A 26,507-nucleotide genomic window follows, 5' to 3' on the forward strand; every position below is an offset into this window, starting at 1 on the left:
TAAAGCCATATTTACCACAATCAATGGATATAATGACCTTGTCATTCTATGTTCTTCTTATAGCCTCTTAAAGTGAAATCCAGCTTCAAAACTAAGGAATCCTGGTATATATCAGAATCAGATATTGTAACACCAGGAAATGATCCTGCAGCATTCTGGCAAGATGGTCACTCCACCTAACAAATTGCTAACAGCTTGTTAGCAACCCATGCCTGTATTTTCTATTCACAAGTTGTAGATACGGTTGTGAAACTGTCCTAATGATTGCTGGTTCAGCAAAGGGAAGAGAACAGGTCTGAAAATAAAGGAATTTTTAAATAATGAATTTGTTACTTTGCATCCAAGCTCCTAACTCTGCTTTAAGCCATAAATGGAAATTCTAAGCTGAGGAAAATATTATGGAGTTTGCTAAATTATTTCATGTACTGAACATCAGCTATCACAGATGACTGTGGAATCAAAGAGAGGGAAGCAGCAGCTATTTTAACTCTTTCATAATTTAGCAGGCTGTGAGGGTGGAGTAACCATGTTAATACTCAGCTCTTACAATGTTGGTTATTTTTTTCAAGATGTACTCACTCACTGTCAGGGGAGTTATATGGATTTCTTAATTAAGTCACTGTTATCCTTATTTTAAAACAAGGGGCTTTAGCTGTGGGTATTTGGAGTGATTAATCACACAGTGAATGCAGCAGAATCAGGATTAGAACAGGATTGTCTCATTTCCTGTCCCTGTTTTAATCAACTTGGTATTCTTGTCTGTCTAGACCATTCTGTATTTAATTTTAAATCCCATTTCTGTTGACAGAAGCTAGACTCCCATTTTGATAGAAGAGTAGAAGTAGCATCATTTTGATAGCAGTAGTGTTTTATTGGCTCCCTCTGTCAAATTTTAAACTATGTGCTTATTTTCCATGCCCCTTTCTTCTTAAGACATCTATTTCCGTCCCAGTTGCTCCAAATAGGATTGTTATTCCTGCATCTACTTACAGCCTGTTGCTTGAATTTAACCATGCATTACTTGAAGCATGTTTCTCTAAAGGGAGAATTTGCTATCACGTTTCCACGCAGTGGCTTTGGTTAGGGATGTCACATCAAGTAGAATAATAAGTACAAAAATATATGAATCTTGCAGAACAGATTAAAAATTTAACCACTGTTTAAAAGTTAAAAATTACTAAGGTTTTCTTTAGGGGGGGAGGGAAAAAAAGTACGCAGACACCTGTGCTTGGATTCCCAAACAGCCATGGTGAAACACTCCTGCTGATGGACTTTGCTCTTTGTGAATATCACTCAGATCTTCACAGGCTTAGGAAATCTGTGAATAATGGACAATTTAGCCGTCTAAAATCTCTCCTTGGGATTCCTCCCTGATACGGAAGTGAGGATGAGTAGAAACTAGAGCAAGCTAGGGAGAAAAACAGAAGGTTATTGAGGACTGTGCTACTAGCACTTAACTTGCTATGTAGCTTGGACGGTAAAGCTGCACAGAAATTAAGGAAAGGCAGAGTAAGCAGGAGGTGACATTTCCTCAGGGACAGGCAGCCTCGGCTACCCTGCTGAGGGGGATTTCCTTGCGGAGGGAAGCGGGCAGTGGGACAGAGCAGACACTGGGGCAGATGGAGCGATGGAGCAGCCCCTTGCAGTGGGATTTCCTTGCGGAGGGAAGCGGGCAGTGGGATAGAGCAGACACTGGGGCAGATGGAGCAGCCCCTTGCAGTGCTCCACTGCCAACCCCAAACCTCTCCTGTGCGACACTGCACGGAGGAGGAGCTGGCGGATCAGCACGAGAAAGGAGAGCTGGAACAGCAAACAGCGGTTTGAGTGCTCATGAATAGACAAATTACGGAATTTGTAGCCAATGAATGCTGATGCCTTTGCTGAAATGTGTAAGTAGTGTGAAGTTTTGCTGATCGCTGAGCCAGCCTTTCGCAGCTCCCTACCACCCAGCTCCCTACTTTCCGCAAACTGGAATAAAACACAGAAATCGCTCTCCTCGGTGTGCGAATTGGCGGCCGCGGTCGGGACAACACTGTGGCATTTAATACCAACGAACGAGTCGGCCACGAGCCTGCGGCAGCAGTGACACACGGCGACCGTGAGCGCTCCGGCAGCGACGGGCACGAACCGCCCTCACGGCCGCCCTCACGGGACCGCCCTGCGCCGGAGGCGGGGCGGCAGAGGGCGGGGCGGGTCTCGCGAGACTTGGGCGGGTCTCGCGAGACTTGGGCGGTGCCGGGGAGCCGAGTTTGAACGGCGGGAGCCTGGGACGGCCGGTGCGGGGAGAGGGCGGCGGGTGAGCGGGTGGGAGAGAGCGGCGGCGAGCGGGGTTTGCTCTGTGTGGAGCCGCCGCCACTGCTGTGGCGCTGCCGGTGCCGGCTCCTGTTCCCTGTAGTGGGTGGGGCCTCTTGTCGCCCTATGGCCCCTGGTGGAGCGGGGAGAGCCCGTCCCCGCCGCCCTCGGGGCCCGTTTGGGCTGTAGCGGGTGTGGGGGCTTAGGCCCGGTCACCGGCCCGGTCTGCAGCGGGTCGGGCCCGGAAGGAGGGGACAGCGATGGCATGGCAGATCCTGCTCGGGTTCTGTGGTGGCTGAACGATGAAGCTATAGTGTGATATTTGTATGTTCTCTGTAGTACTGACCAACCCTGTTTGTGGAAAGTGATCAGCTCCGAAAATCTTTCAGTCTGAGAGTGCAACGTGGTAGGCGAAGGTATGGACTCGTGTAAGTAACTGGCTGGAATTGTCGGGGGGAATACCTGGGCTAAGGGAGAGAAACTACCCTGGTAATTGTGTTCCTGATCAGAAAACTGCACAGGTGCTTCTGACAGGATCAGAACACAGACAGCTGTTACATGTGGCCCTGGGGAATGGAAGTTTAACCAGAACTGTGTTAGAGTGGGAGAAGAAAGTTTGCCTGCCAGGAGAGTGCCTTTTATCTCCTACCCCATTACTTTTATTAAGGATTACTTGAGTAGTTGAATAGTAAATGTCTGCAGCTCTCAGTATAGAATCTGTCAAAAAATGTTTGAAGGTATTTAGCTAAAAGTGAGTAACTCTTGTGATTCAGTAGAATCAATAAAGACTGATTTCTGTTATTTCCCCCTCCTGCCTACTCACCTTGCTGCCTATTCAATTGATCTTAAAACATTGTTTTCAGAGCAATTTATTTAGCCCCATGTATAATATTAAATTGCTTGCAATTATTTCAGCGTACAGCTTCATAAACAAAACTACCTGGACTTGTTTGATTCATCCAGAGTTGACAATGAAAAATTGAAGTTGGCTGTGCTCCAAAAGGCATAATTGCTGTTTTCCCTAATAGTCGGGAGGAATGTGGGAATAAGAAAATTTTTGAAAATTATTTCTCCTTTCCTCCATACTTCAACTATAAAATTAAGAAAAACCCCATGAGATCTTTTTTCATATTGTCTAGTAAATCCTTTATTAAGAGCTCAAAGTTCTTGTATGAGAAACTGGAAGAGAAATGCAAAAGAGATTGAGGAAGTAGGGGAGAGTTGGACAAAATCCCAAAAAATCCCCCTCAAAAATTACCAGAAGATGACCCTGGCTGTAGCCTGTTTACCTGCTCTGGAGGCCAGTTGCAGAGTATCCATCCTTTGGCAGCATTGCCTGATCTGTTTCTAAGCTGTCTGACAGTAGCCTAACTGAGATTTGAATAAGATTTGCATTTATGTGGGGGTTTAGCTTGTGATCTGCATGTTCATGACACAGCCAGCACGGTTAAGCCTGTTCTGAAAAGGGACTGCTCTGAAGGACTGTGCTGTGATGGCAGCTTAGACTCATCCAGACTAGACGACTGTTGCTTTTTTTTCTTTTAAAGGTGGAGTGCAAGAATAAGGTCAAGAAATACTTCAATGGGCTTCTGAAGGTGAGTTAAACATGGTATTCATTTAATTTAATAAACTAGGAGCTGGCAATTGGCTATGTTGCCTCTATACTGTTGTCTGATCAGAAAATAAAGCTGTCATTAAAATTTTGTTTATGTAGGTGAGCAATGATTCATTCATCCTCTTTACTAATGGAAGTGCGTGCCAGAAGTTGTTGCCTATGTGCTTATATTGCTACACCTTACAGGAAACGCTTAATTATTAAATTGTACATGGTGTCTCTGTCCTTGCACTAGTATAATATTGATGATTCTTAGTTACTGGTGTGCAGAATTCCTGTGTTTCACTGGCTTATTTTAGTATAGATGCAAAGCTAGTATTTCAGGCATTGCAGTGGTTAGAGGTGAAAACTGAAGTTTCAAAGCCTGGCTGGATAAAGTCTCTTTGGATGTGTTGAACCTGGATAGCAACAAGTGAGGAGAAAATGCAAAAACCAGAATGTGATAATTTCTGTCTTGTGCCTTGGAAAGGAATTGGCGCAGTATTGGCACGATGTACTTTTGCATGTTAATTAAATCCTTTTCTATTAGCAGAAGCTGGGTAACTCCACTAGTAGTCATTAATGTTGGATAAAAGATAGTAAAAAAATGTGAAAGGTGGGTATTACAACATTCATAAGAATGATGTATGTGCCAGTAAGAAATGGCAACAAATGAATTGCTTCTGTGAGAACAAAAAGCAAGAGTTAGGTCTTCAATACAGAATTACTTTAATTCTGAAATTATATGAAAGTTATGAACCCTGACTTTAAAAAATCAACAGTATTTTTTTGGTGTGTTTGTGGCTTACTGTTATTTCCTACTTTCTGAGAAAACTCTTGGCATATGTTGTTCAGAAGCCTGAGTTGCTTAGCATTTTGTATCTTAATAGGATTTTTTTGCAGTGGTCTGATTTAGTAGACTTGGGAACAAGCAGTCATGCAAGCTTATGGTGTTAATTTGAGCTGATTTTTTAAATTTTTTTTAATATTTGGTTTGTTGGATTTACTTTGACTAACCTTTTTTGCAAAATTCACCTGTTACAAAAGGATGAATATTTTGAAATGTGACAAGGGGATGATTATTTACAAATAGGTGGCCTGCAGCAACTGAATTTTGAAAGACTCCATTAACCACTTTAATAAATGCAAAGCTCTGTGTTAAACTCCGTATATTTTTACAGAGCTTCTATTTTTGACTCTTCACTTCAGCTACTGTTTATCTGTTTCTCTATCCCACATAATGTTATTAGGAGTACACTGTCCTGCTAATGCAGCTGCCTACGCCAGTCTTAAGTGTTATTCGTGTACACAAGAAATGCTGTACTTGGTGGGGCTTGGTTTATAATAGAAAGAAGATAGTGTCAGCCATGTGCATAGCAGTGTTTTCCTAAGGTTATTTAATTGTTGTCTCTTGTACTTGGCAGGAGAGCTCTGTCCTAGATTAACTCTGGTTGTGGAGTACAAAGAAACCAGGCTGGGCACACAGGAGTGCTTTTGCTGCATGTTAGACATAACTAAGAATAAGGCAGTAACCAAGTTTATGAAGAAACAGCTGTTATTTTACTGTTCACAGGTCTGGTTGTGAGCTTTTATTGTGTCTTGTATTAATGCAAAAATAGATCACTCTATCCTGGTTAAGATAGGAAATCCAGTAACTTCTTTCACATAACTACTGTAATTTACTGCAATATATTTTTTCAATAATTTTGTGTTTGCAGTGTTGAATAAAAAAGGAAGAAAAATGGAGACAGAGACCATTTTAAGTCTTAAACAGCAACTGAAGGAAGCAGAGAATGAGCGAAGAAAGGCAGCGCAATATGGTTTGCATTTACTGGAGTCCCAAAGTGAGGTTCAAAATCAGCTGGATCAAATACGCCGTGAATTGACTGAGAAAACTGAGGTGATGATGCCTTTTCTTCTCAAAGTTCAAAACTAGAACTTTGTTTTATTTCAGTTATTTTCTGAAAGGCACAGGTGTTTTAAATGCCTTCTAGCACCTAGATTAATTTTAATAAACCTCTAAGTAGTTGTAGAGAGGGCTTTTTTCTTGGCTTGAGCACAAGTGTGTCTAACTGGGACAGGGTTTCATAGCTAATTATGCATCAGGTGTTCAGTATCGTGTAGGACTAATTGCTTTTAATGTAAAATGAATACTAAATGCTAAAGTAAATTTGCTTCAGAGCATGTGTTTTGCCTCTGTTTAGCAATTTGTTTGTGTATGCTCTCCCAGTCAGCTTTATATCACTTAAAAGCTGTGAGAAGAATGCTAGAAGCAAGACTGTAAAATTGATTTCTTCTCTAGTGAAGTTTTCAAATTTTCCTAATACCCAGGGGTTCTGAACTTATTAGCATATTTCTTCACAGCTCAGGCAAAGGAGTAGTATAGTGCTGAATTACAGAGGTATTATTTAGTCAACCAGTTTTCTTCTTAGTAGTTGTTTGAGAAAATTTCAGTTGGGAAAATCTCTTCCACTTTTCATAGAGGCTTTCATTTTCATGTTTGTATTCAGGCAGCCCATGTTTCAGATAAATTATTTATCTTCATTTAGTCTGTTTCTTTCTGGTTGTGCATCCATCCCTTCTCCTGGGATAGTGCTAAAACATTGGTTCTGTAGCAGCTGGAGGGTTGCAGCACCCTGCTATTCTTAATGGACAGAATTTTTTATTCTGATCAGTTCACCATTAGTAAGCTTTGTGTGAGAGGCAGCTGAAGGCACAAGTGATAAGGAAGCCAGGGCAGGATCATCCTTTCCTGCTGAGCAGCAGAGAGGGCAGTTACTTGAGCTGTCAAGCTGCTCCCTCAGACTGTGATCCTGTGTGAGAGGCTGTAGCCAACTTCTGAGCCTATCTGGTAACTTGGATTCCAGGGGTGGAGGGGAGGAATTGTGTGCCTTCATACAGTAGAATAACATCTCGTGGGAGCTGTGCTTACCCAACAGATTCTTTAGAGCTTTTGAATCTCTCTGGCTCTCCTCTTTGCAGTCTGAGAGCCAAAGCAGTTACTGTGAACAAAAGTGTGAGTTCTACCAGCAGGCACAAAAGCCTTTCAGAAAGCTCTGTGAGCTCTTCTGTACGAGTGCGCAGGCAAGCTGTTGCCAGGATTTTGTTGTTCTTGGCTCTGGCCAAGCAGGGCACTCCCAAACATGTCCTGTGCGCAGTCTTCATCTTGGTGTTAAAGCTCCTGCCCTGGGTATTTGAGAGCTAAGCCTGTCCTTGATAGGCTGTGTCTAGGCCACAGAGGTCACTTTGATACCTGACAGCTTTTAGTTTTTTATTTAATTCTGGTTTGTGTCTCAAGACTTATGTTATTTTGAAAAGGAAAAAAAATCTGCGCATTTAGATCAATTTGGTTTCCCTATTACTTTTTCCTTTCAAGACTTTTTCTTTTCCTTAATTGCTGCTGGCTGAATGGAAGAGTAAAATGAACCTGCCCTTGGTAATTAGGAAGCATGCAATCAAGCATAGATGGAAGCTGTTTAAAAAAATGATTCTTCAGTCTGGAAGGGTTGGTGGGATTTATTATAACAGCCAATTTAGCGGTCTTAAAAAAACTATTGAACTCAGCTGTTCTGCTTGATGGACTGTAGTAATTTTTAATGTAATTGGGTTCTGTAGTGGTAGAAAGGGCATATAAACTCTGGCTAAATTTGTGACACTTGCAGAAAAGATGCCCACACCCTTCATGTTGAGTGTAAAGAAATACAGAGTTTCCATGAAGAAAAGACTATTGCATAATAAAATTATAATCATAACATTTATAAATCGTAACATTTTAGAGCAGTTATTCTTTTTTTTAAAAAAACTCATGGGTATTACAACTCTCTAATTGGCACTCCCAACAAAAGACTAAATGAGCTAGAAGCATCTTGGTTCTGTGCTTTTTCATAAATGCTTAGGGAACAATGTACAATTACATCTAGATTTATTAGTGTGTTATTTCTTCCAGAAATTTGAGCAAGAGAAGTACACTCTTCAGAGAGAAATTGAACTCAAGAATCGAATGTTGGAAAGCTTGAATTTTGAGTGTGATTCCCTTAAGCAACAGCAAAATGTGCAACTGGATAAACAGAAAGAACAGCTTGACAGAGCCTATGGACAAGAAATCAGTGACCTTAAAAACAAGGTTTGGTGACTAATATATAGCTGAAAGGTTATTAATACCCTTTTAGATACTATATGTAGAACTCATAATTTCACTCCTAAGTACCAAAATAAATAATAAGTAGTTACAATGTGTAGTAGCTTGTTTGGCTGGTTTTTAAAAAACATCTGTGTAGTTACGTATGAATTATGTTAAATTTCAATGCTTGTTTTTAAAAGTTACTTTAGTGTTTCCAAGACATTTTCTGTAATTGGAGCAGTCAGAAGTATTGTGCTTTTCAAGAATTTACCATGAAATGATACTACTTAGTTGTCAACTGTTTTTAAGTTGGAGAACCTGAAAGCAGAACTTGATGAAACCCGACTCTCAGAGAAACAACTGAGACACAAAGTGGACCATCAGAAAGAAATAATTGCTGCCAAATCAGAAGAACTGCACATGATGTCTGAGCGTGTACATGAGACCATGTCTTCAGAAATGCTCAACCTTCAGATAGAGCTCACTGAACTCCAGAGTGAGAAGGTGTGTGAGTAGCACTGAATCATTTGCAGTGTAGCCTAGTTGAAAATGAAATTCTGCTGTTTTGCTCATTTCATTTTTAGGTGTGTTGTCTGTAGTGCCATGTTAGGATTGACTTTTGTTCGGAGAACGTGCACAGCAAAATACAGCAGCCTTAATAGCTAAGCTTTAATACCATTTCCTCTTCAAGATAACACATTGTATTAAAACTAACTACTTCTAGTAAATGTGTTTGGTTTACTTGGGCCTGCTTGTCTTCCAATTGTTTTAAATAACTTTTGATTTCATACTTGTTTTTTGTTTGTTTAGGCCAATGATGAAGAAAAGCTGAATGAGCTGCAGTGCAGTAAAGAACAGTTAGAGCTTGTGAACAGTAACTTACGTAACCAGCTGGAGCGGCTGCAGGGGGAAAAAGAAGAGAGGGAAAAAGAAGTTATTTTTTACTGTAATGCATTAGAGGTATTCTCCTAGTTTTATTTGACAGTGGTAGATAATCCCCAAACTGCACAAGTTGTGTTGCCAGCTTTTTGGTGAAGTAGGAGTTTGGAGGAGTTGTGAGAGGGAGGGAAAAGAGAAGGACAATGGTTGGTCATGTTTGGTGTTGCCTGGTAGTAAAAGCTCTCTATTGGCACTGTTTTGTGTGAGTGGTGAAAGGAGAGCCTTTGCATGGCACTGTTCTGCCTCTTAGGGACCTTCTCAAAGATCACTGGAGGAATTCTCATTTTTATTTCCAGTTTCTACTGAATACCTTGGAGAATCTTGTACTGGGGAGTAGAGCATTTGTGACTAGTGCAAGGAGAGTGATCTGAATACCATAAATCCGGTTGACAAACAGCAAAGCTTACTCCTAAAGGCTTTTACTTGTGCTCTTGTCCTGAAGAACAAGTGGAATATTAAGTGTTTTAGTGAAATTAAATGAATTTGTCTCTTAGTTACTAGAACTGTCTGTACAGTTAAATAGTTCTGAACAATATAATCGCTGCTAAAGTGTAGGAAATTAGAAAGAGTTAAAGCTATCTGATTATCATGTATGCAGTACATCAGATGCTTAAATGACCAATATCCTCTTTGCTTTAATCTAGAAAGCTCAGGAGGCTAATCAGGAGCTTCGGGTTCAGCTGGATCACGCAGTGCAACAATCTTTGGACCCTACAAGCAAAGGCAATTCTCTCTTTGCTGAGGTACAACTATGCCACGGATGCCTGAGAATGTCCACAGGCCAGAAGAAGTATTTTCAGTTTTCTTTCTTATGTTGTATTGAAAATATGAGAGTATCTGTACCTGATCTGGCCAGCATGTATCTCTAGTCCTCAAATATGACTTCAGTGTTGATCTGACATGTGGAAAACCATTTCATGCTCTCTCTGAAGGAGTTAGTAAACTTAATGGAATTACTTTTAAGTTTTCTGACTATCAAGTCAAAAGTTGTGACCGAGGGTTCATGATGGTTCTGTCTATAGCTCTTGACTCTAAGTAGTTTTGTTCAGCTGATAAATCCTTCTTTAATATAGAAGACACTATGTGAAATATTAACAGATGCTGATAAAAGCTGTCTTAAAAAATTCCTGAAGATATCTGGATGTTTGAGCTTTTGGGAGGGTTTTGGAATTAGCTTTTCAGTAAGAATTCAGCTGCTGTTAAATGCATAGGGAGCATTATGTTTCATGACAGCATCCAGGGGATGGGTGAAGTTGGGAAACAATTCATATTTTTTTAAACTGTTTGTTCTGTTGCCAGTGGGCAAAACTATTGTACAGCAACACTGAAGCATGAAATGTTGCTTTATTTTGATGTCAAAAGAAAAATCTGTTGCATTTCACTGATTGGGCTTCAGTAGCACTGTCTACTCACTTCAATCACGGGGGAATGACAGTAGCCTGCATTTTCAAGTACTGTTGCTGGAAAAGCACTATTTGCAGACTGAACACCAATTGCCAAGCAACATGTCCTTATCAAACTCATCCTCCAAGTGACAGCAAGTGTTGTAATTTCACAGTAGTAATTGTTCACAATGTTCTGTAGGTGGAGGACCGTAGGGCAGAAATGGAACGACAGCTGATCAGTGTGAAAGTAAAATATCAGTCCCTACAAAAACAGCATGCATTCAGTAGAGAACAATTGCAAAGAATGAAGGTATGGTGATTCCTGTAATACTCCAGGGTGTCCTTGGGTCTGATAAGGCACTGTGCTAATGCTCAGGCCAGGGGATTTGTTACCTTTAAAATATGATGCAGTAGTCTGGGGGGAGGGAAATGGGAGAAAAAACAAGTGAGATGATGATGTGCTGTTTGACTCCTATGGTACAAGTGTCCACATTACAGTGAAGGCACCATGTTTGCTTACTTTGGCTGTAGTTGTTTAATGGATAAAAGTAAAACACAACTCTTGTCAGTCAAACTAGCATTCAGTTTGTCTTGATAATTGTTTTTCCTTGTCTAATTCTTGTACTTCATGAATCAAGTATTTGTGCATTAACTGTGGTTGTCAGGGATGGGCATAAAGAAAAGGACAGGCTTTTACCCTCATCACACTCTAGGTTTTTGGGTTTTTTCCACTTTTGTGTTGCTTTCTTATCTTTGTCCATATTTTTTTTTTCTTGCTTTGCACTGTTTTTGCTGTAAGTCATAACTTTCATCATAACTCTTTAACTTAAACTCCTCTGCTATAGGATGGGAGCCTGTTAATATTGTTGAGGACTAGTTAGCAGAAGCTGATTTATAAGATAATGTAAAGGGGATGCTGCAGAGCTGGCAACTGTTTTCACGTTGGTCTCATGATTTTTCCAACACTAAAGCGGATCCTTTAATTTTGATCAACTACTTGGTCATGCAGTTTGAGGAGAGTGCTTAAACATCAAGGGTGATGATCATGAGTTGCACTGAAGGTTTGTGTTACCTAGATTTTGTGGAGTAGGTTGAAAATAGCTCAAACAACAGTCTTAAAGGAGAAGAAAAAAACCCTACTGATACAGCAAAGATTTGAGTGAGGGAAGTCATTGGGTAGGATCAGTTCCTTTGCAAATTTTCCCCTTGTAATATGGGGTAAGTCAGTCATACTGATTGAAGGGTGTAAGAAACACACCCAATACTAAAAGTGCCAAAAAATGGAGGCAAATTGGTATCCCTGTACTAGTAGTTAATGCTTTTATTTGGAATTTTTGTACTTGTTTATATTCATAAAACTTTTTCAAATGTCAGTAATGGAGATAGGTAGTTTGTTAGGACAGCTGTTTTGCTTAAGCTGCTGTTAGAATCCCTGTTAGCATCCTCTCCGTGTTGTGCTGCACTGGGATGCTGCCACTTAAAGCTCAGCCTGTGCTCAGCTGATCTCTCAGTTCGAAGCTGCTTCCCACAGGAGAGGTAACTGCTGTTGCAGCTTTAGTTGAAGAATCTCTCTGTGTAGTATTTGCTGGTAAATCCTGAGGATCTGGCTCCTGAACAGAATGTACATACCACTCCTGGGAGAGCTTTATCACCTCTAGTGTAGTTTTCCCAATCCAGAACATCCTTCCCGGTTTAAGTTCCTGTTCTCTGTTATGTAGATCAGCTGCAATTTGCAATTCTGACAGCAGGAGGGCTTTTAAGGGAAAAGGTTGGGTGTCTGTGCTTGGCAACTGTAAGGATAGATTTAGTCAGCCAGTGAGGTGGAGTTTACGATTTTGCCTCCCTTATACCCTGTAGAAGCTATGAGGAGATAATTGAATCTCTCATTAGCTCTAACTTGTGCACAGAATCATCAATCCCCTTTACCTGACCTAGGAGATTCCACACGTAGATGCTCTTCTCGCTTTCTCTCTGTCTGTAATTTAATTTTGTCACGTGATCATTTTCCTGTGATTTCTCCCAGTGTCCCATTGTTACCTTATCCATACTGACCAGACTGATAAAAATACCTCAGATTTGTGAAGTCTTTCATTTATTGTATTTCCTGTTGTTTAAATGTCTAATGTATCACCTGCAACTGAATGTATTAAGACCCTTGTACTTCAATATTATGTTAACACCAACACAAATAATTGCTCTAAATGTAAGATTTTTACAGCTTCTCCTTTGTAATGACAGAGGGTGTTCCTTTGCTTGAAAGGATATATTCCATTGGAGAAGCAGAAAAAGCTGAAATTCTTGGGTTAATATTGTAGAAAGCAAACATGGTGGTGTTATACCTGAAAATCAGAACTGAAAAAAAAATGGGGGGTTAAACTTGTGGGTTCTCCTAAGTGACTTATCAAGATGCATTTTAGCTCAGACAAATAAGCCTGGACTGTGACTGGATTCTGGCTGACTTGGTGTTGATGGTGTGAATGTGGAATGCTGTGTGTGACCTTGGCTGTGTGTTTCTGTGTTCCTTAGCCAATACAGAGATATGGGTGTGACACCTCAGGACCGCACTGTTCAGTGAGGTTTCAGCTGTCCTCATGCCTTGTGCTGTCTATGGTGATAATTGCTAAGATTATGTGGTGAGGACTGAGTTCAAGCATCCAGTGCACTTCTGTATTCAGGTTTAGAATTAAAAGGCTTGAGTACCTAAACAGTTTTGTGTAGAAGGCTGGGATTTTTAGTCACTAATCCCAGTATTTGTTGTAAGTAGTTTTTTCCTTTTTTCCAGCTGCAAATGGCTACACTGCTACAGCTGAAAGGCTCCCAGGCAGAATTTGATCAGCTGGAACGCTTACAGTCGATGTTAGAGCAAAAGAATGGTGAAATAGAAGATCTTCTTACTAAAGTGAGGCAGCTAGAAAAATTTAAGGTATGTGGTTTTTAATTAAGTAGAAATTTATAATTGGAAGCTAACACATGAGAACAAGAATTATGAAAACCAGTATCTGAAGTCCACACTCTGGTTTGAGAAGGGATCCAAAAGCTGACTCATATCTTTATTTGAGCCAAGTTGTATTTTACAGCTGGAGAACATTAGACTCCTCAAGCGCAGAGAAGCAGAAAATTATACACCACCTAACACCTGTGTCGAAGAAGCAATTTTTGTGGGTTCTTGTGTGAAGCACCTTCATATCTTCTATAGTTACTTACAGTATTTAAGTTCAGTTACTTGGTCAAAGCTCGCAGAGCTGGGACATCCAGTTTTCCTCTTGGAAGGTGTAGCCATTTGGCACTTTTACTGTGTGTACTTAGACTTTAGCCTTTTTTAGTGTCTCAGCTCTATTGAATTTCCTCAATAATTATTTTCTTAATGTGTCTTTGCAGCTGAAGCATGCTCTTCTCTAGCAAAACTGAATTGTTTAATCATCCTTGTAAAGCAGTTTTTTCAGTCCTCTTATGCAACTTGAAAACATCTTGTCAATATTTTGAAAAGTGAGAAATACATGAGGATTCCTATATACACCAGTGTAATGCTACTGATGTTTGTGTGTTTCCAGAATGAAAAACTGTAGCTTGATTCTTGTGTGTTTCTGGAGTCGTTTGACCCTTTCTTATCACAGCTTTGGAGTGTAAACTGAAGTGTTTTAGCTTGTGCAGTAGCATTATGCTTTCCAGGGTAGCTTCCTGTATTCTGTATTTAACCCAAGTGGTATGAACCACACTTAACCCATTTTAGCAATAATTGAGGAAGCCTGATTGTTTTACCAGTTTTGTCATGTTTAAGCTTGGTCTGTACTTATTTCTGTTTCTAGGCTGTAAATAAGTAGTGTTGGGAAATTGAATGGTTGATTCCAATAATCATCAAAAGTATCTGTAGTCAGTGACTACTGAGGGAGGTCTCTGAGACAGGATTAAATCTGAGCACCGCTTGTTCAGAAAAAAATCACCAAACAAAAACCCCAGTGTCACGTGTTGCTGCATTTGTAACATCTTTACTACAAACCAACTTCCTCATCTGAAATATGGAATTGATTTTGAGATTTTGGCTGTTGGTTAGCATGGCTTGTATTCCTCTGGGGTCCAGCTGCTGAAGCCTAGAATTAAATGCTGAAAAAAATTCCCTATGGGTTAACTAAATACTCTGTGTTCTCAAGTAAAAAGCAAGAAAGCTGTTCTGCAGTGCTGCTTGCAAACCTTCTGGAGCTAACTTACTTTTTTCATTTTTTCAGTGAATAAGAGAGAGCTGTCAGTACTATTTGACATTTGTAGCAAATGAGAAAGTTCTCGGCACAGCTGAGCTTTATCTTTTGTGTTTAAATCCCTCTGTGATGAGGCTTCTCCATCAAAATGCATGAAAAATGTCTCCTAAGAACTAAGCTAATGTGCTTCTGAAAGGTCACTGCTTGACAACCTGACTCTTTCTTTTATCAGAGTTTATATGAGAATATGGAAGAGTCCAGACCTGCAAATGGCGCAAAAGGAAGCGATTCTGAAAATGGTTACTATGCAGATTTACTGCAAATTAAACTTGACAACTCAAAGTAAGTACTTAGAGCCTGAGGCCTAGAAGTTGGTTGTAGCAGAGTTATTTTCTAGGTACTTGTTTTTATCCTCCCTTTTTTGTTACTGTTTGTATGCACTGACTGCATGTGCAGAAGTGTTTTGTTCTTGATGCGTTTTCTAATGCTGTGGAACCAACCTGACTTCATTATAGGACTGAGAGGGGTTTTTTTGTAGTTTCATTTAAGTTTTAAAAGATAGCAGCAGAAATATTGTTTATGATTATTGCTTTCTGCCAGAAATCTTGTTAATACTCCTAGATACAGGGCAGTTGAGACCTTGAATCAATTAAAAGTTAATCTCTAAGGAAACTGTGTGAAGATTCTTAATCTTTAGCCTGTATATGTTCATTTCTGTTTTAAAAAGAGTGAGACAATAACACTTGAAATGTTTTATAGTACAAAAACGCTTGATTTTTCCTACTAATTTATAAATACAAAGTTGAGGTGAAGTTGAGTGCTTATTTGTCTTTACACCTATTGGTTTACTAAAAGAAAAAAACCCAAAATAATCCAAGTCTGACTGATTTTATAATTTTCCTCCCACCCCAGCAAGGAAACTGAAACACTGAAAAATGAACTATCCCTGCAGAGAATGAAAGCTCTGTATGAGAGTCAAAGGGTCCTGGAATTTGAAAGGAAGCTCTTCACAAATGAGAGGCATTTGCAAGCTTGTCAGAGTGAGAACATGAACTTGCGGGTTATGCTGGATGAGCTAAAAATGAAATATGAACCTGAAGGTAAATACTTCTTTTCTACCTGGGAAAATGAAAAGTTCTGATTTTCTCAGCCTTTAGAAATGGACTGACATTAAACAGGAAGACATTGGTTTAGTTCCAGAGCTTAATGCTTAAATAGCTGCCTTTCTGCAATAACCTACTCCAAAACCTGCTGAGCTGAAGTAGAAAAGCTCTACCTTGCTCCAGACCTCACTTGAATATGTGAACACTGGCTTGAAAAGACTAAAGAAGGCAGTTTTACCACTAAAAATGAGAGGCTGTAGAGACCATAGATAGATACCCATACTCAAGTGGGTGGGAACAAATCTCAGGTGTTTCCCATAAAAGCAGTGGCGTCTTTGTGGTCCTGAGAAGCCTCAGCTCTCTGGGTGTAGGCAGCTGATAGGAGCTTTGTAATGAGGTGCAAAGCATTTAGAGGAAATGTGTTTAGTAGCTCAAGTTAATATGGGTTAAGTTTTGATGACAGAGGCCCGCTCAACAAACAGCTGATAGCTAGTATGTGCAAAGCAAGGGAGCTGTAGGCTGTGGAGGAAGATTTCTATTTAAACTGAGAGAGAGAGCAGGTTTAGATGAGTTATTAGGATGAAACTTCCCTGGGAGGGTGGGGAGGCCCTGGCACAGGGTGCCCAGAGAAGCCGTGGCTGCCCCATCCCTGGAAGTGTCCAAGGCCAGGCGGGGCAGGGCTTGGAGCAACCTGGGCTAGCGGAAGGTGTCCCTGCCCATGGCAGGGGGCTTGGAACAAGATGTGCTTTAAGGTCCCTTCCAGCCCAAACCATTCTGGGATTCTGTGAATGGGGAACGGATAGGTAAGTTGATTTCCCCCCCCCCCCCACGCCCGAAGGATTTAACTTCAAAATGTTATTTGTGGAAGCTTACCTCAGCAGCCTGCAGTTTAGGGCATTTAATTTAAAAGCTTGGTGAAAAGACAGAGTGAATGAGGAGAAGGATGTTGTCTCTTTTTCAAGATAACTTCTGTTGGGATTATTAGGTTATGTGAAGATACGTTCTTTAAGGGATATAAATTGTCTGTTAAGAATTAGTCCAAGCTCTTTAGTCATGTGAAATGTTCTTACTTTTATTATGAACAAGTTGGGGGACAAGTCATCTCCAGCTTCTCTTTTGTACAAAAAGTATATTCCTTTATTCCTTTTTTTTCCTTAGAATTACTTAAAGGTCCTAAAATTAAAAAGAAGAGGGAAAAAATTCCAGTGAATGCTACCTGTGAGTACTTTGACAGCAGAAATACTCCAGTGAAAGAAACTGCTCTTACTCAATTGCCAAATAGGGAAGGGAAAAAGGTGACTACTGAGAACTTGGAGCAAAGTGATGCTTCTCCAAAAAAACAGCCTTTCCAAGCATCCCCACTACATACGGCTCTCCAGGCAATACGAAACATTGTTGAACCTGAAAGAGAAAGAAAAAGAGTTAAAATTCAGGATGAGAATCACATTGCCTTTACTTCGAATAGCGGAAGTGGAAACAATTCCTTGGCTCCAGCTGCCCCCAGGTCAGTGTCAGCTTCTGTCTCTGCTCAAGGCAATCAGCACAGACCTGCATCTCTTTTCTTTCGCTGCATGAACTGTGCTCTCCACTTCTTTATCTATTTCCTCAGTGTTGCATGCAGTGTCATTCCTCAGCTCCGGCTGCCCACGCTGAACCTCTCACTACCTTTTAGAAGGACTAAAATGCTGACTAATAAAAAAAGACTCTTGAAGCAGTCTGTGAAATAACTTTCCCATTGCTTGAAGACATTTAAGGTGTGCAGGTAGCATGACAGCTCACTTGGTTTGCTCCAGCATCAGAAACTTTGTGTTCTTGGTCCCTTGGAAACTGCCACACACCTGTGTTACATAGCTCAAGGTAATAAAGGCAACTGGAATCGTGCTCCAGTTTTATACCTAATTTCAGACCCCAGCAACTTCCAGATTTAGCTAAAAGCCTAAAAATTATTTAAGTAATTCTTAACCTGAATTGTGTTAACTTTCATTGTACAGGATAATGGAGAATTAATTAGCTATCTGTGTTGTCAGACAAATGAAATGCATGATCTGGATGCATGATAGGTGGAAACACAGCTGCTAAATTAAGATGAAGTTTTTCCCCTGAACTGAGAATTGAAGTTGATTTTTGCTAGATGGTAAAGTAACTGAGAACAGTCGTTATCTCCAGCTTTTTTTATCCTGATAAAAAGAACACTGACTTTAATTTTCTACTTTTTCAACTAATGCTTTTTGTGTTCTGTTCATAATCTTTGTAAACATGTATTCAGGTGTTTGGGGGTAGAAAAAAGTCTAGGCTAGTCTAGGTGTTTTGAGCTTGCAACTTGCTAATATCTGCTAGAAGAAATAGCCAAAGTTAATGGCATTCAGGAGTAATTGGATTGATGCTGTGACTCTTAGATCAGTTACTCAAGGTTGCATGGACATATTAACAGACTTAAAGGATCCAAACACTGCAGTCTTCTTAAACTGTGGAGAGAATATGGCAGAAACAGCAGTTTTAGCAGCTGTGTTAAAATGTGCAGGGACTGTTAGTGAGGAGGGGAGATCAGGAAGGTCAGATGTGGGTGAAAGTGGAGAGGAGAGATTGGAATAATTTAGTGATGGTATTGTGTTTTGATAATGTCCTCTACACGTAAAGGAACAGGCAGAATGGAACCTGTTATGAAAAGTTTAACTTACTTCCTCATAATGCTTTTGGAAAAGGAGATACGATGTCTGCTAACAGGAAGCTGTTGGAAATAGTTTATGTGAACAGAAGAGGGAAACCTACTGCAGAAGGGGTGAGGAGTGGAAATTATTTATGGAGCTGATGCTGGAAAGCAGAGAGAGTAGAAAAAGTGGAAGAGGAAGATGAAACCACAGTTCAGAGGGAGGTTTCTAATCTTGTACCCATTGCTGTTGTTTCAAATAAGGAACAAAACATAAAAAAAATACTTGGAAAATAAAAACCACCAACACAATTAAGTTACCACAAAACTCCATATAAGCTGCTAAGCTTTTTTTCAGTGATGGTAAGAGCCTGTAAAAGGCAAATCCAGGCAGAAAGCTGTTTGTTTCTGATTGTGTTAATGAACTACTAAAACCCCAAGTCGTGATGTTAACATTGAGGATTTACTTACCCCTGATTTGCTATGATGTGTTATGAAATAGGAAGTCATGTTAAAGTCTGAATATTTGAGGAGTTAGATTTCTAAACACTGAAAGAATCTCTGGACTGTTCTGTGATGGATGGGGCTGAACTCTAGGCACAAAAAATATTGGCAAATTGGTCAGGAGTGTGGATCTGAAAATGGAGAGTTGGTGGGAGGAAAAAATAATGGTGGATAATTGTCAGTGTTTCACCTTGTGTTAACTAAAATGTGATGCTCCAGCTGAAAAGGCTGTTGTGGTCCCTGGGGGTTGGTTTTGTGCCTGGAATAGTTTATGTTCCATAATTAATGGAGCTCTGATATTGGCCCATGAACTGTGGGAGAAAAGAGCCACCATAGCTGTGAAAGGGCTGCAAACTTCATTTCTAGAAAGTGGTGTTTGGAATCTGTCATCTCAGTTCAGGAGGTGATGAGGAAGTGGTCAGAAGTGATCTGTGTGCACTTGTGGAGGTGACAAACTCCCTTGTGTGAAGAGACTTTCCTGCTGAGGTGATTTAACCAGGTACAGCTGGATAATCTCAGCCAGCACCTGTGTGTGAGGGCATTTCTGTGTCCTTCCAGAGCTCTGCAGCCAACATTGGAGTAGCTCAATGAGGTGCTGGTACTGATTGGATTATGATATGAGAGTGTTGAGACTACAGATTTAAATATTCAAGTGGTGATTATTAATTGTCAGTGGCTACTGAAATTCTGGCAATGCAAAGGTTGTGTGCACTGATATCTTTCGTTTGGCCAACTAACTGGTCAATAAAAAGATACATTTCTCTATCGAAATGCTTTTCTTCCCTTCTGAAACTGAAATAGTAAATTCTAGCCCTTGCTGCACAATTTATTTTGCATTTAGATTTGTGGTTGTTTGCTTGAGTTTGATTAAAGAGCTTGAGTGCCTAAGAGCTTATTTGCTACCTTAAATTATTTAGTTGGATTACATTTACCAAATCTACTTCACTTGGGCTTTGTCCAATTGCCTCCTGCTATTTGGCTCAGCAGAAGATAACTAATAATAGTCTTTGGGGTTTTAGGCATGACTCTCAGCCTAAAGTAAAGCTCCACCTGATGAGACAAGTTCATCTTCTTTAAACAGGTAGAAGAAGCCCCAGTTATATCTCAGTTTTGGAGTCTATACCGTCAAAGCTTGGTAGAATCATGTCATAGTTTCACAAGCATTTGCTTAAAGTGGGAGTGTTTAACCATTGTCTTTCTGATCCATTTCTTGTGCGTGTGTGTGTGATGAACAGGACAGTGCTCTAAGGGATGCTCTCTGAGGGCTGTAGGGGTGAACCTCAGCCTCCTGCCAGCTGCACATCAGCTGCTCCTCCCTCTCTTCCATGGGACAAATGAGAGCATTGGATTGAAAAAGCTTGTGGGTAGAGATAAAGATGACAGAGTTCAGTTGGTCGTGGGCAAACCAGACTTGGGTTTAACTCCTTGCCAGTTAGACAGTGGGGCAGTGAGAAAGAAAGAAGGAAAAGTGCCCCAGCCCTTCTTCCCAGGCTCAGCTTCCTTCCCTCAGTCCTGGCTTCTGTAGCCTCACCAAGAGGCACAGGGTGAATTTGATTGCCAGAGTTCTTACATTATATGCTAACAGAACTATTTAATACTGTAAATGGGCAATATTTTGTATAAATCCAATTGTGCTGCTTTGGGACATAATTTAAGTGAATGTGGGTTTTATTTGGTCTTCTGGTTTGAGTTCTTTCTGCTTGTTTATAGGGAGTCTTTGTTGGCAGTTTTGGCCACTAGAGTAGTGTTTCTGGTGGCCTTGGACAGAGGTTGTTTAAGGCAGAAAAGCAGGAGGGGATGAATGAAGGGGATCTGCCGTAGGAGCCAGGTTTGTGGACAGAAGCTCTCCATCCCTAACTGCAGCTGCTGGGGGAGTGCAAGCCACATGATGGCTACTGAGAACACCCTTTTTTTCTTCCCTGAACAATTCCTTCATGCTGTAACTGCATGGCAAAGGTGACCATGGACAGAAGGTGCACATCCATCAGAGTTACAGGTGTGGATTTCATGCAAAGCACATGGTGGAGTAAACCCTGCTCTAGAGGAGGTGCACAGCAGAGCCTGTTTTTCTTTAGCCTGTTGAGACAGTGCTTATAGGGAATAACATGCACATGGCCTGCAATGTACAATAGTTTGATAGCAGTTTGAAGCTGTAGCTAAATTGCCCCAAACTTTTTTGTTACAGCTCCTTTCGTAGTCCTCATGTTCAGCTGCACCTCTCTTTTTTTGTATTGCAAAAGAAGTCTCTTAACAACTGAGTAGCAGCTATTTGTGTTCGGAAAAGCATCACTGAAAGCAGCTGTCCATGGTGTGGGTTGCTCACTGAGGGCTCCTGAGACCACTAAAAATCCACAAGTTCACCAGAGAATTGCTTTAATGCGTGTGCTGATAAACAAGTGTAGAGTTTGTGTTGCTATATAAAGTGATGTTTAACTTGGAACTTAATTTTGCATAATTTCTTTCTTTGTGAAAATAATCATGTGTAGCAGTCAATGGGCCGTGGGTGATTTGGCTGGGTAAAATATCACTATTCATCAGTTGTTCTAATGGCATGTTTGAATGTTCATTAAGCTAAAAACAAGATTTAAGCATATGAGCACAATCTGATGTTTTGATTTCAGAATTATCTTTTTAACAGCAATGAGACAGTTTTATCCAGATTTACATTCATAGCAGAATTAAAACCTGTCAGTGGAAAAATGATGTAATTCAGAGCCTGAAAATGAATCTTCCCCCAAGTTAAGATATTCAAGCACTGAGCTAAAGGCAGCAGTAGTGTAGAGCTAGGTTGAAACGAGCATATTGTGTTAAAGGTAGTCTTTTTTGGTGGTCTAGAAGTAAGAAGCTTGATTTCATCCTCTTTGTATGATGTTGCTCAGACTTCTCACTTGGAGTTGTGCTTTTGGGGGACTGGATCTCCTTTCTGTGCATGACACAGTCACTGGTGTTTTTGGAGGCTGATCTCAGCCACTTAACATATTCAGTAACCTTTCTTACCAAACACTTCAGCTGGTGAGGTGTGTGGGGGAGCCTTTAAGTGATGAAATGTCATTAGGACTGATACAAAAATGCTTTGGTTTTGTCTCATTTTCTTCTTAAACCCTGCTTGCTCTGTCTTTGTATATGGATGGTCTTGTATGCCAGTTGGCTCATTGATTTTGCCTAAAATTCTTATTTTAGTCCTGGTTTATATTAACTAAATATGTATTTAGAATGGTTGCTTTGCCTATAGGTTAACAGCTGAATCCGGATTTGAAACTACAGAAGAAAAGAAAGAAAACAAAATCTCAACAGAGAAGAAAACACAGAAGAAAAAACATTCAACATTGTATGTATCTTCCAAGGCAAGTCCTGAAACACAATGTGCTCAGCAATAAAACACTTCTGCAAGGAATCTGGACAGTTTGGAGTCCTGCTTCAGCAGGAGCTGCTGAGTGAACTTGTGGCCACATCAGTGTGCAGGTTGCTAACTTAAATATTGATCTGCCTGGTGTTTTGAAGGGTATGATTGCCATGCAGAGCTGCACTTTTGATCACTTCCCAGAGGGTACCTGTTGTGTTCCCTGGCACTTGACCTGAGGTGTGGCCTGTTCTTGACTCTTGGCAAAGTCTCTAAACACGTTAATTGCTCTTTGTTTGAAGCACGGGGCTGTTGTGGAGAGGAAGTTCTGGCTAACAGAGGTTTTATTATATGGCAAGACAGACTAGACAGGGTTGGTGGAGAACTCAACTAAGTGATGTGCTCCTAAATTTCTTCCAGTTCCCAGATTCAGCATTCTTAGTATTTTTCCTCCTAATGTGTAACTTTTCAACTTTCAGGCTGACACAATTGCAAAAGTGCATGAGAATCACTTTGTGTGTTTTGTTAGTCAGTGTCTGAAACTCTACAGATTCCTGTATTTGTACTATTAATTAAAATAAAGGTTTATTTCTTTCTTTATAAAATGGAGCATGTATTGTATTTGAGAAGAAGCATGTATCCATTTTTTAAATGAAGGTGATGTCTTTTGTAGAACTTTTTGTTAAAAAAAAAGTACCTCTCAATAAATGATAAGAAAGTGTAATGCAGGTGCTGTGTGTCATGTTTTTAGGAGATAATTCTGTAACTTTCTGAAGTTCATGCAGAATAATTCTGGGGACAGCTTTTAAGCTAGTTCCATTAATTTTTGGAACATTTCTATGGAAGTTAAATCACTTCATTTGAGTTGTGCTACTACAGTTTAAGCTCCCTCTGGTGAATGGATTAGCCAGTTTCTAAGTAAAAGACTCAGTAGTTAAGATGAAAGTTCTTTAAGACTTCTTTTAAATCCAGCATGGAAAAAAATATGTTGGGGAGCAGTCTTGCAACCCACTGGTTTGTTTACAGTTCTGCCAGGTCTGAAGTGATGCCTGGGATTTTGTTAACCCTAAGTGTGCTTGTGGGTGGCTTTAGCTCATAAGTCACTTACCTCAACAAAACCTGACTTCTGGTCACAGCAGAAGTGACTAGAGAGGTGGGAAAGTCACCTTAAATGGCCATGTCTTCTCCTTTTCCAGAGCTGCTCTATCTCATTATCAGACCATTTCTGCACAGCTCAGTTCAGACACAGCCCAGTGCCTGCTACTCCTGGTGAACAAAATAATCAGAAATCTGTGTGTCATAGAAACAAATTGTCACTGCACTGATGTAAGAGATTTGCTATGTAGCTGTGTTTTTCAGTCTGTTATTAATGAAGTTACACAAACTGAGAATATCTTCTTGTTAACTTTTACTAAGGTATTTTATTACTGGCAGTAGATGTATAACCATGAAATAGTTCTTGCTCTTCTTGACTTTGACGTGAACTTAAATGGTGTGATGCTACAAAATACTAGAAAAAAATCCTTTTTTATGCAGATGATGAAAGCTACATTTGTTTACTGTCACTACTCTGAGACACAAATAGCATAAAACAGCTGAAATACTTGATTGTTCTACTTAGAGGAAAACTTTTGGTAAATTGACACTGGAGAATGTACTTTAAATGGCAGTACTGAGCTGTAGATTGTCTACTAAGACAGTTAATTATATGTTACGTTAATTGTGTGTTGATTTATGTTATAGTTGACTATATGTTGAGCTACTGGGCATATGACATTTCTAAATTTTTTTTCTAGATTGAAATAACTTTTTAATTTATGCTACAAACAAAACTGGGATGTCATCTCAACAAATGAATGAAACTGATTAGGGTTATCTAATTACCCCCAAGATCTCCTTTACAATCTCTGCTTCTGCAGTTCACTTGGAGTGTGCAGCCTTTACCATCTTATGCAATATATTTGTGTTCACACATCCTCTTGCAGGAGTGCAGGTGGGGGAACCTGTCTGGGATTCAGGCTTTGGGTTTGCCATAACACACTGAAGGTGCTGTGCAGGAGAGTACTTGCTGTATTTTCTTAGTTGGTTCTGTTTTGTCTCATCAGTTGCTTTTCTGCAACTGCACTCACAGATCTTGGCACAGAATAGAATTTAGAGGCAGTTAAATGCAACTTCTGTCTTCTGCTCAAATTCTTCTTTGTAATGGAAATTAGCATAGCTAAAACTGGGTAATTAGCTACTCAGCATCTTACAAGGTCTTGTTTTCTGGAACTGATAGCAATATTGAAGGAAGCAAGACTTGTTTCCCATTCTGCCTGTCCCCAGCCCTGAGAAGGTAAGCTTTTTGTGTGAGCTTCCTGTATAAAGAGTTTGATCTTTTAGGGAAGTAAGGAATTTTCTGTTTTCCTTAAAAGACCTTGTGCCTTGAAAACGACTTAAGGAAGAAATGGTAAGGTATGTGAGGGTGATGAATCTGTCCACTGTCTTCTGTGGAATATCAATGTGGAAGTGATTGCACAAATAAACCAACTTGGAATAAAAACCTCCACGGACAAAGGGTGTAACTATTACCCACCTTAATTCTTTAGACCTGTGTTGGGGTTTGCTCTCTGTTGTAAAAACAGGATTTTAGGGTTGCTGTGTGTGTTTTGCTCTGAGTGCACTTTCCTCTTGCAGCTAAGAAAAGATTTTATTCCCCAATCCATTCATTGGGAGTTAAAGCAGTGATTTTTCAGACACAGTCAGACAAGGTGGGAGCTGAGTGAAATGAAGTGGCAGTGGGTTCCAGTAGCTGAGGAGTTGCAAAAGCATCATCATGAAAGTCTGCCAGGAAGAAGTTCCAGCAGCTGTGCAATGCTGAGAGCTGCTGTGGGGAAGGGGATGGCAGCAGGAGGCAGCAATTCCTGTGGGAGCTTTGGCCCTTGAGTCAGCATTAGGGGTGAGTCCAGAGGGTACAAGAGGGGCCGTGAGCTCTGGCCAGAGCCCAGTCCCTGTGTTTGTGCTGTGCTCTGCACAATCACATCAGGGCATCAGAAAAGTATTGCAAATTAGATCCCAGTCTGCAGGTGAAGTTTCTGTATTTTGGATCATTTACTTTGAAAAGACAGTGGCATTAACTAGGTGTATTAGAGCTCTGTGGAGAAGCAGGTTTGTAAATGAATGCTAGAAAGTAACAGTTCTCCACGGGGCTGTTGTTTTACAGGGAAACACAACAAGGGAGAACAAGGTAGAACAAGAAACTAAAAGCAAGGCAACGTCTAAGCCAAATAGTGAATGGGAAGGGGGATTTGCTGCAACAGGGATTGGGAGGAGTGAGGAAGATAATCAGCACTGGTTAGGAAGTTACTACTCAAAACCCATATTAAACTGAAAGATTAAATTGTTCAGCCTCAAGATCTGTTTTTGACAGAATAACAATATAAAGTGCATTTTCCAGGGACAAAAAGGATTGAGAACTTTTAGATGAAGCTTGTCTGTAATGGAGATAATGGGAGTTTCTGGGAATTGAGCCCTCTTTAGTAAACATAACATGATTTGCAATGTTATTTTAGGGGAGAGTAACGAGCTAAATCCTTTTCTAAGCTAGTATGGTTAAGATTACACCAATTCAAGCAAATCTGTGATAAAGGTTAAAGTGATTTTCCTCCAGAAATATATATCAGAATTCCACATGCAAGGAGAGAGACTGGCAGTCTGTGCTCCACATGATTGCTAGTTAAAACTGAGAAATAAAATGTCATGGGTTATCAAAAAGAGATGAGATGGTTATCAAAAATCAAGAGATGGAGGTAGCATGGCAGTGTTAGACAGTTTGGATAAAAAGTGATTGCTAAACTGCAATGGAATATCCAGAGGACAGGATTGTCAACTGAATTTGTTGTACTGAGCAGAAGATCAAACAAACAGTAAGTCTTGCAAGGATTTCATTTGGGGTTTTTTAACTCTAAACTTATAAGTAAAGCACAGACTTTGTGCTTTAGGATTACATACTGCCTTGAATTCAGTATATTGTCCTTAATCCAGATTCCAAACAGCTTGGCTTGGTCTTCGCACATCCAAGATGTCCTCACCCAAGTTAGCTGACACAGCAGCCTGTGTGGAAGCACAGGCTGTAAATATACTAAAAGTTGCTTTTGGCAGTTTTGTATTGACAGTAAGTCTTTAAGAAAGTACTGCTTTGTTTAGAGAATAGTCTCCTACTTCCTCCAAACATAGAATGACAGAAATTAAAAAGAATGGGTGTGGTATGAAACATGGCTTTGTCTTCACTCGGTTTCTGTTTGCAGAGGAGACATGAAAAGCACAAATCTGTGTTCGAGTATTTAAGATGTAGTGTCCCCTGAAGTCAAGTCTTTCAAGCCTGGTGTTGGTCTGGTGTCCAGAACTGACC

The 26,507-nt window shown here is 40.2% G+C and overlaps 1 protein-coding gene across 3 annotated transcripts; it reads left to right on the forward strand.

Annotated features, from left to right (window-relative positions):
- Positions 1–2,195: 2,195 nt before the first annotated feature.
- SPDL1 (spindle apparatus coiled-coil protein 1) lies at positions 2,196–22,841 on the forward strand. Of its 3 annotated transcripts, none has more exons than XM_032124541.1 (14): positions 2,196–2,276; positions 2,632–2,720; positions 3,840–3,887; positions 5,605–5,786; positions 7,833–8,009; positions 8,316–8,510; positions 8,817–8,966; positions 9,590–9,688; positions 10,530–10,640; positions 13,113–13,253; positions 14,756–14,865; positions 15,436–15,623; positions 16,785–17,130; positions 22,010–22,841. In XM_032124541.1, the coding sequence occupies exons 4-14, from the start codon at positions 5,628–5,630 to the stop codon at positions 22,152–22,154; spliced, it is 1,821 nt and encodes a 606-aa protein (XP_031980432.1). In that variant the 5' UTR covers positions 2,196–2,276; positions 2,632–2,720; positions 3,840–3,887; positions 5,605–5,627; the 3' UTR covers positions 22,155–22,841. The 3 variants fall into 3 exon arrangements, with proteins under 3 accessions (XP_031980432.1, XP_031980434.1, XP_031980433.1); XM_032124543.1 differs by having other exon boundaries at positions 2,212–2,296; XM_032124542.1 differs by lacking the exon at positions 2,196–2,276 and having other exon boundaries at positions 2,310–2,720.
- The last annotated feature ends 3,666 nt before the right edge of the window (positions 22,842–26,507 follow it).

The sequence above is a fragment of the Corvus moneduloides genome, chromosome 15, assembly GCF_009650955.1.
Source record: "Corvus moneduloides isolate bCorMon1 chromosome 15, bCorMon1.pri, whole genome shotgun sequence".
Taxonomy (NCBI): Eukaryota; Metazoa; Chordata; class Aves; order Passeriformes; family Corvidae; genus Corvus; species Corvus moneduloides.

What these genes read in the sequence shown, in the direction of transcription:
- SPDL1 (XM_032124541.1), top strand. Translation starts at nt 5,628, where the DNA reads ATGGAGACAGAGACCATTTTAAGTCTTAAACAGCAACTGAAGGAAGCA. An exon ending in GGCAGCTAGAAAAATTTAAG is followed by an intron (nt 13,254 to 14,755) that starts GTATGTGGTTTT and finishes TTCTTTTATCAG; the next exon opens with AGTTTATATGAGAATATGGA. An exon ending in TTGGCTCCAGCTGCCCCCAG is followed by an intron (nt 17,131 to 22,009) that starts GTCAGTGTCAGC and finishes CTTTGCCTATAG; the next exon opens with GTTAACAGCTGAATCCGGAT.